Source organism: Apodemus sylvaticus, chromosome 5 (assembly GCF_947179515.1).
Source record: "Apodemus sylvaticus chromosome 5, mApoSyl1.1, whole genome shotgun sequence".
Classification (NCBI taxonomy): domain Eukaryota; kingdom Metazoa; phylum Chordata; class Mammalia; order Rodentia; family Muridae; genus Apodemus; species Apodemus sylvaticus.
This window is the reverse complement of record NC_067476.1, coordinates 52,102,321-52,118,945: the sequence shown is the minus strand read 5'-3', so window position 1 is coordinate 52,118,945 and position 16,625 is coordinate 52,102,321. Positions and strand designations below refer to the sequence as shown.

Here is a 16,625-nt window from a genome sequence, read left to right as displayed (position 1 = left end):
CAACGAAGGAGAGAGCTAGGGACCACTGCTAAGATGCCAAAAGCTTAGGGAAATTTCTAACAATCCAGGCTCTAAGAAACACAACCACAACAGAGAGCCTCAAATCAAGGACTCACATGTCACCAATTAAAACACCGAACAGAAGATCGGCGATAAGCCAAGGAAATAGTGAAGGTAGCAATTTAAAGACAGTTCCTGGAGTCAGAGCCACGGAACAGGGGGACTGCCAGCAAGGATCTGCCATTCCGCTACCATTTCCAGCTGGCCCCAAGAGCAAGGAGTCCTCTAGGTATCGACATGGTCACCACTTCCTGCTTAATTCTGAGAGACGTTCTGGATGCTTAACAGCTGCGCCCTTCACCCCCAAGAAACCACAGATCGGAGTGTATACAGCCGATGTCATTCTCCAAGTCTTTTTTTTTTTTTTCCAAATTTAAAATTTTAAGAAACTATGTTCTCCAAATGCAAATGAAAGCGTAATAATTAAAAGATTCTGTGCCTCGGGGCTGGGGGCGGGGATGATGAACGCCAGCTGTCAATCAATGATGAAGACGGGACAGGATAGTAAAGCACGCTTTTTTAATCAACCAACCTGTAGTCCTTCTCTAGACCTAAGGAAGTCAGTCATCAACAACATAAGGTGAACATAAGAACAAAGACACACTTACCCATCTGCATTGAGGTCCACCACTGCCACATCATAGCCAAACGAAGAAGCCAGGCCTTCTCCGTCAAAAATATACTCGGGGAGAAGATGCGCGGACTTCATGTCTCTTTTTAGCAAAACTACGGCCCCACTGTGATTGGCTCTTGGAGCACCAGATACAAAAGTGATGTCATCTTTAGAAACAATACCCTTCCCTGAGTCCAGTGAAAAACCTAGAAAAGCAATACAGGGTCACATTAACCCTGACCTTTGTGAGGACATTTTAGTGCTAATTCCACTATAACCTTTCCTTCTGGATCCTCACACACCTCTCCACACTCTGTCCATCTACTTCCACATTTCCTACGGGAGTCATAGCACAAAAGGACTTGACAGGTCAAAAGCAAAGTGCTACAACTCTTTTACTGCTTTCTATAGGTATGAAGACTTACCTATAAAAAGGTAGGTAAGTATAAAAAAAAAAAAGTTTTATGCTATTTAGCACTTGCATAGCTTGACCTGGGAACTATTCACCCATCTTAAGAATCAATTCAAATCCTATACTGATATTAAAGCTATAACAAAGGAAGAGCAAGCTAGATACTGAAGTCCCCTGTGAATGCTACATCATACATTCATTATGAAGAGTAAGTTATAGGGTTCTTCGCTGACCAGTGATTTACATGAACAACGTCTATACTTTCCAGTCTGGTTGGTAATCAGGCAAGAGCAAATGTTAACAAACATCGTAAGTAGCATCTCATTACTTTGGACCAAGTCAGTTCTCAGGCAGAAGCATGCAAACAAACCATGCATGGAAACTCCATCATTTGAGAACCTGGCATCAACAATAGAGGTGAGTGAACTGTCACTTGGATCAGTGACATACTGTTCAAAGGGTAGATGACATCGGAATGTCCAATTATAATGCACAAAGCAGCACTTGGGGTGACACTGAGGTTTGCTAGAAAAGCAGATAGAACTATCCATTGCCAAAACTCTTCAATTTAATCCATCTCACTCTATAAGAATGGACGGTGCGGAATAATGTTAACTTTACCCTTTTGGTTGGGTTTTATTCATAAAAAGTGTCACCACTACTGTTGCAGTTCTCAAATTGTGAGGTGAACTGAAAATATGATGAGCCCCAAGTTCAGAGCCAGGAGACATAGCTGACCCGGTGCTGAAAACCACCTGGCAGCTGAGCATGCGTTTTCTATGTGTTTCACTTGAAATGAAATAGAAAAGAAAATTTATGCTCTGCATGGACCAAAACAATTTTTAAATGACCATGAGCAAGGTGATTCATTTGTCATCTCAGAGATCACAAACCTAAGTAGCTATTCATCATCACATCAGGGAACGAGTCAGGCCGCTCCCTGGGAGGCCGTGTTTTATAAACAAACTGATCAGGATCTGTATAGGAAATGCTGGTCAAAAACAGCAGGCCTGTCCGCGTGCATGCCATAGGAGAGATTGAAGACAGTGAGTAAGCTTGGTGAGAGGCCAGACTGTGGCATCGTGTCGACAAGCAGCACTCCTGGCTACTAGCTTCCACCGGCTCGGGCAGATCTTTACACCCTACACCCACTGATCGTTTAAAATGAGAACCTCACAGCACAGACCAGCAAAATGTAACGACATATGTTGGACTTCTTTCACAGACATCTCCTTTTGAGGAAACCCATTCTGAAGGAGGCAAAGGTGTCTGAGAACAAAGTGGTTCACATCTCCCTGTGTTCTATCAGCAGCTGTGTTTATAAACCTCAGGGGCATCCGAACTATATCCCATCATAAAATAATCCCTAAAAAGCACCTACCCCTAAAGAGAGTTTGCTAGTTAATTAATATATGCCCATGGAAAAAATAGGTTTGTTGCTATTTTCCTGGAAGATCCTAGCCAAGAGATTCTGTCTTGTCCCTCATGGCCACTAAAAGACCCCATGCACCCAGCCGTTACCCAGCCTCAAAGTTTTCTCCCTTGCTTGGGAAGTTATTAATGGTGTGACCTTGAGGTAGAAAATTAAGCTCCCTCAGTAAACACAGGAAGGGGCAACAACAATCTTTAATATTACTGTAGATATGTAAAATACTGACCATAGTGTCCAACTCATAGAACAAGTGTTTAATAACCAGATGCTATAAATGTTCTCTTCAATACTGTCTTACCAAGTTTGTACAGGGGGTGGGAATGGTGTATGAGTCGGTAAGGGATTTTTTTTTTAATGAATAGTACTGCTCGTGTGTATTTACACAATTAGAATAGCATAGTTGTGTGTTTACTCTAGCACACTGTTTAGATGTATTAACTTATTCAAAGCAGCTTTTCCCCCTGCTCTTTTAAACCTTCCATTGTTCCAGTAATCTCTCTAGAATATGTGTATTTCCCCGCCCGTCACTTTTTAAAAATAGGTTACTATGTAGCTCTAGAAGATTTTTTACATTTTTCTAAGAAATGTACAGTAATTATTCTTTATGTCAACTCACACCAAGAATTAAAGCTTTTAAAAGCCTTTGTGTAATTACCATAATGTGCAGGAATAATTTAGGACACCATTAGTAATGCAAACAAGCCTCAGGAGTTAAGGAATTGGCACTTAGACACAATCTGGGTGTTCTCCAAGCTGCGTTAGCAGGTCCTGGTTGGCCTCATCTGGGGAGCCCCATGCCACCCACCAGGCCCTCTGACACAGAGCCTCAATCCAGTCGCAGGGCCAGGCCTTAGAGGACAGCAATCGCCAGGGAAGGATCTGGAAGTCCTGACCTGGCACTTAAAAGTAACTTTGTGAGTGGAGCTCTTAAGTGTTTGTCTAAAAGAGGCCCTGAAGGCGGAGGAAGGACCAGTCAGCCTCCCCTGAACACCCAGACATTTCCTCATGACTTCATGAAAGGCCTGCTGCCGGCTACACAGGCTGCCTACCACCAGCTCAGGAAACACAGCTCCCTTCCGAATGGGAGGGGGCATGATTTTGGAGTGATGGCAGGTCTGACCCATTTTGAGGAAGCTCAGGCCAGAGGAGCCAGTCAGCAGGCAGTCTGCTTTCTTATGAGCACACAGGTCAAGCTGAGGCAGATGCAGCGAGGCCCCGGCTCCCACCTGGTCCACTCCCAGCTCCAGGCCCTCAGACAGAGTCGCCCAGCGTCTGAGGAGACAGGTGCAGTACCTCTGCTTGCTCCTACCTAGGTAACTGTTAGCAGGAACGGGCACGAGACTCTCGTCATGATCAGTCTCTCCGCCAACTTCATAGGGCCCATCTTCAAAGATGTTCATGTCAAAAAAAGTGTTATTCTTTTGTTCTACACGGACGATCCCTAAAGGAATGAAATGGAAAAATGACAACAAAAACAACAACAAAAAAATAAATAACTAAAGATGAGACAAAATAAAACAGATGGTTCTAACAAACATCCCTAGGGTTGTCAGGGAGAACAGAGAGAAATGGAGAAGGAGAGACAGAGAGTGAAGAGGGGATGTTTAAGATTCTTCAACACGGTCATATAAGTTTTTTCTTTTATTTGGTGGTGGCAGTAGTATTTCGAGACAGGGTTTCTCTGGGTAGCTCTGGCTGCCCTGGAATTCACTCTATAGACCAGGCTGGCCTCAAACTGAGATTAAAGGTGTATACCACTATATCTGGCTTTCAGAGGCTCATTTTCAAAGAAATGTAAATTAAATCAAAAGATAAGATCACTTAACTATCAAAAATTACATTAATTATACTTAATATTGGTAAGTGCTGGGATTAAAGGCATGACCTCCACCATCCAGTGACCGTGTTAAGTTTTTATGTGAAAGAAATTTGTTCTAGGAATCTTAAAAATCACCCATGTATTCTAATAAACTATTTTTATAACACCAAGAAGCTAGATGGAAAATGGAATGTTTATTTAGTCAACAGAAATCTGTGGAAAACTAAATCTGAATGACATGAACTTGGAGTAAATGATTATTTTGTTTTCTATAATTCTTGATCAAGTTTCCTTTTCTGTAGTGTAAAGTGAAAATAATATATCCATCTCCTCTTCAACTGCTTTAATGAAAATTTCATCTTTTGGAAATTCTGCAATTCTTAAAAATATTTCAGTATATTAAACCCAAATCACAATATGACCTTTTAAAAGTAACATTTTATGTCAGAGTTGGCAGATCAGAAGATATATTTTCCATGAATTAAAATGGACCTAACTGGTGTGTGTTTTTATTGCTCTGTTTTACAATATAACAGCTATCTGTTCCTGCCAAAATAAAACTATTTCTAGATACAAAATGTTCTTTTCGATGAGGTCACAACAGCCTGATGGGTTTGGCTCTATGAAAGAGTCTGTCACAGATGTGACTGGGGACAAAGGAAAGGACTCACCAATGTCATAAAGAATGACACACACGGGGCTCAAGGACCACTGAAATAACAGTTGGGACTAGGAATCTGTGTGTTTGCGACGGTGGAGAGTGAGTGACTGGGCCCAGGACCCCCTCACACATACTAGCAAACCCTATATATCAAACTACACCCCTCCTCTTTTCAAACATGTGTGTGTGTGTGTGTGTGTGTGTGTGTGTGCAGTGACAGGCAGTTATGAACTGCCCAATGCAGGTGCTAGGAACTAAACTGGGCTCTCTGCAAGGCTGACCTGTGCTTTTAAGCACAGGGCCATCTCCCAACCCCAACCCAACTCCTGCCCACACACTTCCTTCTGAGTCAGGATCTCATAAAGTGTCAAGGTTAGCCCTGTTTTTTGGTTTTCATGCCTCAACCTTCCACGGAGTAATCTTTTCCTGGCTCACAGAAATATTACCATTTTTTAAAAATTTCTCAAAATGTTTTATTCCCACACCAGATGTAGTTATCTTTATTGTGGATTATAGCAGCTTGTTATATTCCTCCTAAGTTTTCCAGAGAAACTGATGTTTACTAAAGAAATCGACCAGGCTCATCTGATCAGAACCATGGGTCATTTTCCTCCCCGGCCCCTCCTTTTTCACCATAATATAATACTGCCGGCCACGGTTATCCCAAATTGTCTCCAATTTTTGCCTCAAAAACCCCCACCTGCCAGTCATCTGTCCTTTTAGTTATTAACTATTAACTATTAGTAGAACATGACCTTCTAAGATAATACACAATGGAATGTCCGCGTTAACACAGTCCTCTGTGTATACCATGTACTTCAACTCAGCCTTCACAGAGAACAGTTTTACCTTTCAAGAAACAAATATAAAACAGAAAAAAAAACCAAACCCAACAACAACAACAACAAAAAACAAACCCTATTAATTATTGCATTCTTAGAGGAAAAGATTAACCACTTCCACAAACAGAAGAAAAACCCCTGACCCTAAAACATTTAACATATACTTTTAAAATCCATAGGAGAGATTTTATTTGAATATTCTACCCGCTTTAATAAACACCCATTTATTATAGCCCATTTAAAATGTACTAAACCATGGGCATATATATTATACAAGTTTTACTGCTATCCCGTGTGTCTGTAAATACAGAGGCCATACCTTTCCAGTTGTAAGTCCCCGGGGCTCCAAAAACAATGTAATGAAAGTCTTTAGTGAAAGTAGCCGCTACTCCTTGCTGACAGGAGCCAAATTTTTCATGACCTCTCAATCGGCCATCACAGAAACTCCAGTCTCCTCCATCCATATCATCTTCAATTCTGAGATTCTGACTCAGGACGTAACATCTTCCGAAGATGTCCCGTGACTCCTGCTTCGTGTTGACGTGCTGCCGCTTCTCATACCGATGCGCACATGTCTGCCCACAAGTGCAAACGGTAAACCCTGTTATTCAAAACTTGACAGAACTGGGGGCTGGAGAGATGGTGCAGTGGTTTAAACCACCTAAACTGTTTTCCTAGAGATCCCGAGTTCACTCCCCAGCTACCACATGGTGGCTCACAACCATCTGTAATGGGATCCAATGCCCTCTTCTGGTGTGTATTAGGGGAGAGAGACAGTGTACTCACATAGATAACATATATAAAACTTTAAAAACAAAACAACAACAACAACAAAAACGACAGACCTGGAACACTTACCAATAATAAAGAGCTTAGTTCTAAATAAGATGATTAGATGTGTCCTCATCCAAGGAGAGGATCCCAAAGCATTCCAATCAGTTCCCACCCCAAGAGGCGAAGGACCCAAGGCTTCTGCCATACCCTGAGAGACCAAAAGCCCCTGTCCAAGAATTAAAACACCCGTTCATATCCACAGACAATTCACTTGCAAATTCACCTGCCACAGAAACAAAGGCACCACCACCTCCCTGCTTTTTCTTAATTTAATTGGCTTTAGTGGCTGTAACTATGTTCTAGACAGAAGCAAGGACATATTTTCTTAGGCAATAAAAGAAACACAGCTAAAACAAAGGTGTTTTCTTTCTCCTGGTACCATCTCCTGGCAGCGAGTCCCAGTTTATATTCTGTGCTCTCAGACTATTCCCTACTACTAAAAGGCAGAAAGAACTAACCCAGTCAAGGAAGAGAGAGCAGTCTCCCTATTCTACAGGGTCTTTGCAGTTACCTTCCATGAACCCCAGTCTGGGTTAGTTACAGGGAACCCAGCATATATCCTATACTGTGGCCCTTAAGGGTAAGAACTCAGTGCTCACTAAGACTCTCAGCGCTCTCGAGTTTCTGTACAAGCTTTATTATAGCAACTAGACTGTGAAAGAGATAAAACGGCTACCCTGTTCCAGCCTCAAGTGCTTCCAGGTCAGTCTACCCAACAAGCTGCCTTCTACCCAGAAAGGTTAGGGGTAAAGAGCGTGAACACGCTGTTTTTGTGCACAGTCGTTCCCATGGTTTTCAGTACATTTGTCGATAAAACCCTGAAAAGGTCCTATGGCAGAAATGGCGTCCTGTGGCTTTGCTTTCTTTCTTTCTTTGTCTAAAGAGCAGCTAGTTTTAGGGATGTTCAAAAATGCTTAGTAAGCTCTTTGGATCTGTATATTTTAAGGACACACACACACACACACACACACACACACACGATACTCAAAAGCTTTGGCTCATTCCTGGCATCAGGCCCAGTGTTAGAGCAGGGAGTTTCTTGCTCAAAGGTAAACCGAGGCAGAAGCTTGGTGTCCACTGTTGTGAGCCCATAACCAGCCAACACTGAGGCCGGTGTGGCATTCCACACTTACCACCACTTTGCCCCCCGGACCTTGACTCTGGACAGTGACTCCCATCCACTGGTCTTCCTTGCTTTCTGACATAGGATCAGCTGTGGAAGAACATGGGTAGCATAGACAAGGTTAGTATGTCTGAGATACAGACCCTCAGGGTAACAAAAACATAATATGACCCCACGCCTAGCTACACAGGAACCTCAGTTAATCCAGAACATCGATTCTTATCTCAAGGAGACAGAGACACGGTTGCCTGCATCTTTCATAAGAACTCTGTACCTAAGACGTTTGAAACGCAGATGCCTCTGATATGGCAATGTAAAATATAGTGCTTAACCTAACGGAAAATGGGTACTTCTCTGCTTATTCCTCAATGCTTTATATAACAGGCTCAATTAAGTCTTAACTGGAGAAAGGGAGAGACAATACACAGAAATATCACCATGTGCTCATTTCATTATCAATTTAAATCTTGTATATATATATATTTGCCTTCCTTAATGAGAATAAATGTCAAGGTGCCATCTAGATACTAAGATTAGTGACACTTTGCTTTTTTTTTTTTTTTTACATATATCTGTATATTTATCAGTTTTCTGCGATTATCATGGAACATTTCCTAATCAGTAAGTAAGAACACATTATTCCTAAAGGATACAGACGGACAATGTGATCCCGAGCCTGCTTGTCTACTCAGGCCAATAATCAAATTTGGTTTCCTTCAAGCTTCTTGGAACACTAACGGCTCTGCCCGGCCTACCGGAAACCAGGTAAATTAGCTGCTGCTGCATATGAATTCCATTGTGGCAACTTCCAGCCACCCAGAGGCTCCAGACAGCGGGATATTAAAAAGGGAGATAAGCCTGCCCTTTGGAGGTGGCCGCTTTAGCTGGGCAAGAGTCGGGCATTTAAAAGACCTTTTTGGAGGCTGGAGCTGTTAAAAAGCACTGGTTGCTCTTTCAGAGGACCTGGGCTCAATTCCCAGCACCCACGTGGCAGCTAACAACAGTCTTTAATACCTGTTCCAGGGAATCCAACACCCTCAAAACAGACATACATGTAGTCAATTAAGTCATCAATGTGCCTCCTGAAGATTTTTGAAAATTATTTTTGCTGTACCCTACCTCATCAATTCATGTGTTACAGTCTATAAGGAATTCATGTCACAGTCTATAAGGGATTCATGTGTCACAGACTATAGGGGATTCACGTGTCACAGTCTACAGGGGATTCATGTGTCACAGTCTATAGGGGATTCATGTGTCACAGTCTATAGGGAAGACTTTACTCATGCTGCTCCGTTCTCATTTTAAAGGATTCTCATAGAAAAGTTTTTTGGGGCCAGAGATGCAAATTGTGGGTAAGGCACTTGGAACAGGATGCACAAGACCCTGGGGTAGAGCCCTAGTATCACAGAAACAGACAAACAAATAGCAAGCACACGAATTAAATAATAAAGAAAAGTAAACAATGTAGTCTTGCCTCCAATTTTTTGTTTGTTTTTGTTTTTTGAGAGAGAATTTCTGTGTGTAACAGAGCTCTGGCTACCCTGGAACTCCTCTGTAAACCAGGCTGGCCTCAAACTTACAGAGATCTGCCTGCCTCTGCCTCCTGGGTGCTGGGATTAAAGGTGTGAGCCAGGTCACCACCTGGCTTCCCCCCAAATATTTTAACAATAAGTGACTTTTTTTTTTGACGGTTTAATGTTTCTTCACAGCTATGAATTCAATTTTGCAACAGTCTGAACAGACCACTAGGTGGCAACATAAACACACTATTCTAGTTTAACTGGGATTAAACCGAGGCAGCAAGTATTTTCAGGACAAATAAAACAGTCAAGACTGACAAAATTAAAAGTGGCCTTCTCTGCAGGAATAAATGCTTGTGTCTCCTGTCCTATCTGGTGGCAAGTGAAACAAGGCACAGACAGGATGGCCAAATGAACAGTGAGGGCAAAACACACCGTCATTATCAAATTCAATCCGTGTGCAAGGTCCCCGGGCGGTGATGTCACAGCTGTATAGGCCCCCAGTTCTGTTCGCCCTCTGCAGTGGGAGGGCTTCTGCCCGAGGCGCCCCCACAAGCAACCTGGGGACAAAACAGAAAGAACGTAAGAGACTTGAATGTTACATACTTTAAAAGTCTATAGCCAGAGCTATGGGCATCACTCTCTGGCGCGCAGCCCACCTGAATCCCGCAGCTGCTAAGGAGTGGAACAGAACAAAGGTAGAGGCTTACAGGCCTTGCGGCTGAGGCGGAGTGACCCCGGTGTCAAACAGGGAGAGCAAACCTGTCCCTCCCAGAATGGGCAGGTAGCTGGGTGCAATTCTGGTATCTGAAGACACTCGTCATAGAACAAGCATAGAACATGAGACTCGACAGAGTGAGTCCCTCTCCCAACTCTGGGTAGGAAGCAGCCATCATGTCCTATTTAGTAGTTACACGTCCGTTTCCAATTGGAACCCCTGAGGTGTCCTTCAGGGGACACTCTGACCACACCTAGCTTTGCAACAGTGTATCTACAGATTTAGAATCCAACTCTTGCCTATGACACAATTCATCTCTCTTTTTCTTTTTCTTCAGCGCTATTGAGGATATAATTGACAAGGAGAATCTCCATGTATTTAAAGTGCAACACGTGATGTTCTGTCTCACTGGTATGTGATACGAGCTCCTCCATATCAGCCAGCCTCCCACAGAGGACATGAGATGAAGTGGCAGCTCCGGGGGTGGGGGGTGTGGGGGGGGCGACATTCCTCTCCTCTCCACCCCAGACTTTCCCTGAGGAGCGGCTCCTAAGCCTAACTCAGGATCCGCAGAGTTCTGTCATCTCACCAGCAGAGGGGCTGACTTGCCGCGTGTTTTACAACCTCTGCGATCGACTTGACTAGGAGACAAACAATACAAGAGACAAAGAGAAAGAACACACGCCGGACCACACAGAGAAGTGGAGGGCAGAGCTTTGAGGTATGCGGCTGGAAATGGAAAAACAGCTGGGAACAAACAATAAACCCTCGGAAGGGAGAGCAGCGTGCCCTGGGCTGCGAGAAGCCTGCACGGTCGGTCGGGTGCGGAAGGAACAAAAAGTCAGCGCTCTCCAGCCTCCCCACCACCTCTTCCTTGCTGGGATGGGTCCAGTAATAAAGTAACTACACCAACAGCTATGCTGCTGCAGGTGCAACAAGGGGGAAGGGATCACATCTGCCCGGGAGAAACAGGAGCACAATGGTGGCTTCCATGGGGACAGTGGCTGCCCTTCCTCCTAGATAGATAAGCCTTACCTGAGGCAGATGGCAAGTTCCAAGTCTACACTGGAAATGATGAGCCCACACACCAAGACAACAGAACTGAAGTGGGGACTTAGGGGAGCAATTGCCCCTGGGTACCCAAACTTCTCAGTCAATATTGGGTATGGGGAAGCCAGCTTGTGTGTGTGTGTGTGGGGGGGTGGTCTGCAGAGGCCCACCAGGTATCCAAGTTACACTGTCCGCAGGAGCTCACAATCCCCGAGATGGCCTGGAACGTGCAGTGAGTGGGTTTAGATGCTTGCAGAGTGGGATGGACTCTGCCGGAGAAGCCGGAGAAACACGGAAGGAGCTGAACTGTGGGTAAATGGACGACGCTACGGAGCCTGCACCCCCTGACTGGATGGGAAATGGAAGCCTTGACAGAGGTTAATTACGAAGCCTTTGGACCTCACAGCTAGGTGCTGGGCTGGACAAAGATCACCTAGAAACAGTGTCTCTGTCCCTGCATGATGAATGCTCCCCAAGAAACAAAACTCAACCCCTAAAACCTGTAGCACAAGGGCCAACCTATAGCAATGGCACACTGAAATAAAAACGACTGGCATATTGACAGATTTCAGACCGACTCCCAGCAGGCCAAGGGAAAAAGAGCCCAGGCCCAACTGCAGCCAGTGGGTAAAGGTAACCAACTGCCAAGAGGCTCAAAGGGCAGCGCAGACAGCCTAGACAGCCTTTCCTCCTCTCTAACCACTTCCTCTTGCACACACCCAAGGAGGCTGAGTGTGGCGGGCTGCTTCCTGTTTACCATGCTCCTCCTCAGCTGCTCACTCCTTCAACAAGCACTGCCCCGGGGATGCAAAAGGGACATCCTCCCAGGTAGCTTCCACATCCTAAAACTTCAGTGTGGCTGCACCTGAGCCTAAGGAGCTAGCTCATAAAAGGGCTTGGGGGGAGAGGTATCAAGTGGGCAGGGGCTTTGTGGAGAGGGTCACCAAGAAGTGACAGCAGAGCAGTAGCAGGTGAGGCAGCACAGAACAGGCAAGCCTGGCTTTGCTTCCAGGGGAAGAGCTAGAACAGTAGCTCTCAACCTTCCTAATGCCTTGACCCTTGAATACGGTTCCTCGTGTATTCAACACGAGGTGACCCCCCAACCATAACATTATCTTTGTTGCTACTTTGTAACTGTAATTCTGCTACTGTTACAAACCATCATGCAAACATCTGATATTTGAACCCAGTGAAAGGGGTTGTTTGACCCCTGAAGGGGTCACAGCCCACAGGTTGAGAAGTACTGAGATCGCCAGACATAGGAGAGTGGAGTCTGGTAATGTGGTAAGTGGGGTTGGAGATGGACAGCCTGGTGAAAAGACCGCCTCTCTGGGAGAGGTAGGAGAGGAGGCCCACAGAGCCTCGGATGCGGCCATCTCTTGAGCCTTTCTTTCTGAGTCCCTGCATGGGATAGGGACTTCAAGGTTTCCCATAACATGAAAAGCTGTGCAGAGGTGGGAGGGATGACTCACTGGTTAGCGCACTGCCTGTTCTTCCCCAGAGGAACAGAGTTCAGAGTCCAAGTCTAATGCCTGTAACTCCAGCTCCAGGGTATCCAAAGCCCTTTCCTGGCTTCCACGGGTACCTGCACACCACAACCACACACACACACACAGTTCAAACAATAGACTATGGAAGTTACTCCATACAGGTCTTCAGAGCTGAGGGCCTGATCCAACCCTTCTCTCCTCCATCCCTAGAGGCAGGCATGCATTGGACAGAGACGGAAGTGGACTACAGAAAGGAAGGAGCAGGGCTGTCAGGCATAAAGACAACAACTCTGAAGAGAAACCTCAAAATAAGCGACACACATCTATGGAGGATAATGTCGCTTGAAAGGGTGCCTCCCCGGGCTCTGCCCACACAGGCTCTGAAGCATTCTGTCCCCATTTCGGATACATCCTGGGAGATCTGCACCAGCAGATCCCTGGGCGGCTGCTGTTGTGGGTGGCTACAAAAGGGAGCCGCCCGCCAGCAGAGGGTGCCTGCTGTACTGCTCTGCACTTCAACTACACCATGCTAATCCAGAACAAGGTAGGTCCCAGAAACAGATGAGTAAAACCGCCCCAACTCAGCAGCCGTCAGGGGCACCATTCTCACAGTCACCCTGGTTCAGAGACTAGCAAAAGGCTCTTCATCCCACTTGGAATCGGCCTTAAATGTGTAAGGTCACAGTCTATTAGCTCAGGCTATATCTGTGAAGAACAAATAAACGAGCAAAACTAGACCAGTATGCAAACAAGGACGCTGGGGACAACCGTCACTTCTAAGTCATTGTAGGTCACGGTATAGGTCAAATGCTAGGCACATGTTGCTTCTTGAGCTGCCAGGTGCCTGTAGTTTCTGGAAGAATAGCCCATTCCAACCAACCCCTCAAAACTAGTGCCAAAAGCTGGCTTTTGCATACATCCGAAGCTTCCTCCTGGTTCCTCACAGGAAGGGCTGGGCGGGCGCCCAGCTGCCCAGGCGGGTTTAATGAGGGAGCCAGGTGCTCTGTGTGCATTACTGCTCTGTGTGCACCAAGTCAGCTCCAAGGACTAGGACTGCAGGTATCACGCCGCTGTCTCTGCTGCTGCTATGCGCAAGACTCTGACTGTCTGTCTCTGTCTCTCTGTCTCCTCTGTCTCTCTCCTCCCCGTCTCTCTGAGACAGGGTTTCCCTGAGTAGTGCCAGGCTGTCCTTGAACTCAGAGATTCCCTTCCCTTTGCCTGGGATTAAAGGTGTGTACCACCATGCTCTTTAGTAGAAGCCTGAACTACAGCTCTGCACTCTGACAGAGGCTGGGGTGGGAGTGGGGAAGTGAGTTAAGCCTCGGATGGTCCGGTGGAAGCAGTGGAAATTAACAGAGCAGCATCCAAGGACCTGTTCCCATATCATGTCAGAAGGAGAGACTACAAAGACGGGGCCAGTGTCTGGAGTCTGGCACTAGGAAAAGCCACTTTTCAAGCTGCTTGCCTCAGAGCCACTAGACAGCTACTTCTCCTGAGTTTTACTATTTTTCTCATGTTTTGGGGGCGGGCAGGAGTTTTGAGGCAGGAATTTCCTCTAATTAGCCACCCTTCTTCCCTCAGGCTCCCAGGGCTGGATTAGAGTTGAGCCACCATGGTCACCTTCCACCGAGTTGCAAAGTTGTGCAGGGATAACTCCCTGAAGATTTCAACATATTGGAAAATATTTAAAGACAAGACACACGAGGCTGAAGAAATGGCTCAGTAGCTAACAGAGCTGCTCTTCCTGAGGACCCCGTGTTTGGTCCCCGGGACCCTCGATGGTGGCTCACAACCATCCATAGCTTCAGTTCTAGGGGATCCAAGCCCTCTTCCCACCTCCACAGATACTACGCACACACGGTACACACTGTACATGCAGATAAACAAAAATAATCTTAAAAAAAAAAAAAACCTGCAAAGCCACAGCATCATCTTTAGCAGTAAGAAATAAACTTCGTCACAGTGAAAGGCAATGTCACAAGGTATGGCAGACACTCAGAGTAAGACACAAACTGAGGTCTTCAAAGGAGACCCTGGTTACAGGCCAAAGGCTCTGAACTCACTCCCGAGGTTAGAACAAGCTATCCTAAAATCCAGAGTGAGCCACTCGGCCACTCATATTTGCTCCTCTTCCCCCGGCAGCTGGTCTGCTTCTGTCTATTTCACTATTTCACTCAAATGTCCTCAACGCTGGGGTTCTCTTTCAACTTAAAGACAATAGCAGCTTTGCTTCATTGTCTTTGGCAATAATTCATTTCCTTAAGGATTAAAGAGTGTGCCTCTAGCTACTCAACTCTGTCTCGGGAAACGTGGACTATTGCTTCATTAGAACAAGGGCACTATTATTGCTTAATTTAAAACACAGTCTTCTCAGTTCATTTGAATGAAGATCTGAAAGTCCAGGACATGGATCACCCAGAGAACTGTGTCGCTCTGACATTTGAAGCCATCTTCAAACTCAATGTCTAATTTTTTTAGTAAAAATAATAATAGCAATGGTAAGAAATAAAAAAATAAAGAACTTAAGGCAGAAGTAACAGATTCTACACTCATCCCAGGCTACAGAAATTGGGCAACTCTTACTTTTATTCTAGATTTAACTTTTCCTTAAGTATATATTGTGATATTTATTTCTTGATTAACCAATGGGAAGACTTGCTGGTTTTGGTTCTATTGCCTATGCTCCATTTTAAATTCTTGGACTTCTATTTTCTTTCCAACATTTGATAAAAACCTCAGTTCCTCCACTGAGTGAGATGAAGTTACAAGCACTCTGACCCTTCTTCCTAGACATTCCTCTATTTCCCCAAGTCCTACTATGTGCTGTCTTTCATATACAATTAGCGCTAAGTCACCTTTTGGCAACCACAATTCTCTCATCTCCTTTTTCACAGACCCAGGTATATAAGAATTATTCAGTGTGAACTAAAAATTGAAGTGTAGTATTTTTCTAGAAGCTGCCTTGTGAAGAGGATGTTTTGCTAAAGCAGACACATGAGAGGGCATGTGACACTTTGCTTGAGTGGATGCTGGAGAGGGTGTGTGATATTTGAAAAGAGTATAAATGGAACCCCATAAACAGTGAGAGGACGCTCTTGCATTGTGATTGCAGCACATCGCTTAGGTCTTGCTTCTTCAATGTTCTACACTTTGTAGAAAGAAATGCACCAAAGAACTTCTTGTGGTATTCCAGCTGCTTCTGGCCGCTTCTGCTGACTTAAGCCGATTCAAAGGAGCCTTGCGGTTTCTGCTGGATCGAGCCTCCTCTACTGATTCATGTTTGGTGTTCGCTATTGGACTGGACTGCTGGTATCCTGACGAGTGGAATTGCCCACCCCAAAGAACTACTGCTGAACAGGTCCACAACCCCCTTTTCCTATTAACCTTCTTTTCTCCCCCATCTCTGGTCGGCAGGTTACAAGGGAGGTTGAAGTGTTTAAGAACCCTGAGGAAAGTAAGTTTAGAGAAAAATCTCTAAACAATAAATGGATTGAAAAGAATCAGATGTCAGTTTCCTCAAAGCTGTCTCTAATGTTGAAGTCAAACAAACTTGCTTCCCTCCCATTCTATCTTGTGGTGTGATTCATGTTCAGACTGTGACCTTTGTTTCCTTGGTGTTTCTCCTGCCTTTCTTTTTTTTTCCGGTTCATTTAGCTTTATCTTGACTCTTAAACTCCCAATCATGCTTTGTATGAGGTCCAGACCTTGCCTTTGCTCAGACTCCTGTTCACCTGTCAGTCACCTAGGCCTGCTCTACAGGATATGCTAGAGTCCTCTTCACAGGTACAACACTAGGGTGATATGCTCTGACCTGGGGGTCATACTTCCCTCTCAGTTCTTACTGTCTCAACAGTATGTGATGGATTAGCCAAGCCTGAGTATACAAACTGTCTTTATTTGCTCTCTCCTCAGGTGGGGTCAAGGCATACAGCTCATCTCCTGAGACCTTAATGTTCTCACACAGAGAGCACATTAATGTGCTGACACATAGACCGGCGTTCCTTTGAGGGTGGCTCTTCTGCTCCCCACTTTATCCCAGGCATCCTGG

The 16,625-nt window shown here is 45.1% G+C and overlaps 1 protein-coding gene across 2 annotated transcripts in view; it reads right to left on the bottom strand.

The window, feature by feature from the left end:
- Itga6 (integrin subunit alpha 6) overlaps positions 1–16,625 on the bottom strand; it is a 74,177-nt gene that overhangs the window by 30,922 nt on the left and 26,630 nt on the right. For both annotated transcript variants that reach the window (XM_052182688.1, XM_052182689.1), the window contains exons 2-6: positions 9,755–9,879; positions 7,807–7,886; positions 6,159–6,414; positions 3,827–3,958; positions 669–879 (exon numbers count right to left, since the gene is read on the bottom strand). In XM_052182688.1, coding sequence (XP_052038648.1) covers positions 669–879; positions 3,827–3,958; positions 6,159–6,414; positions 7,807–7,886; positions 9,755–9,879 — 804 coding nt within the window. The remainder of the gene's footprint in view (positions 1–668; positions 880–3,826; positions 3,959–6,158; positions 6,415–7,806; positions 7,887–9,754; positions 9,880–16,625) is intronic.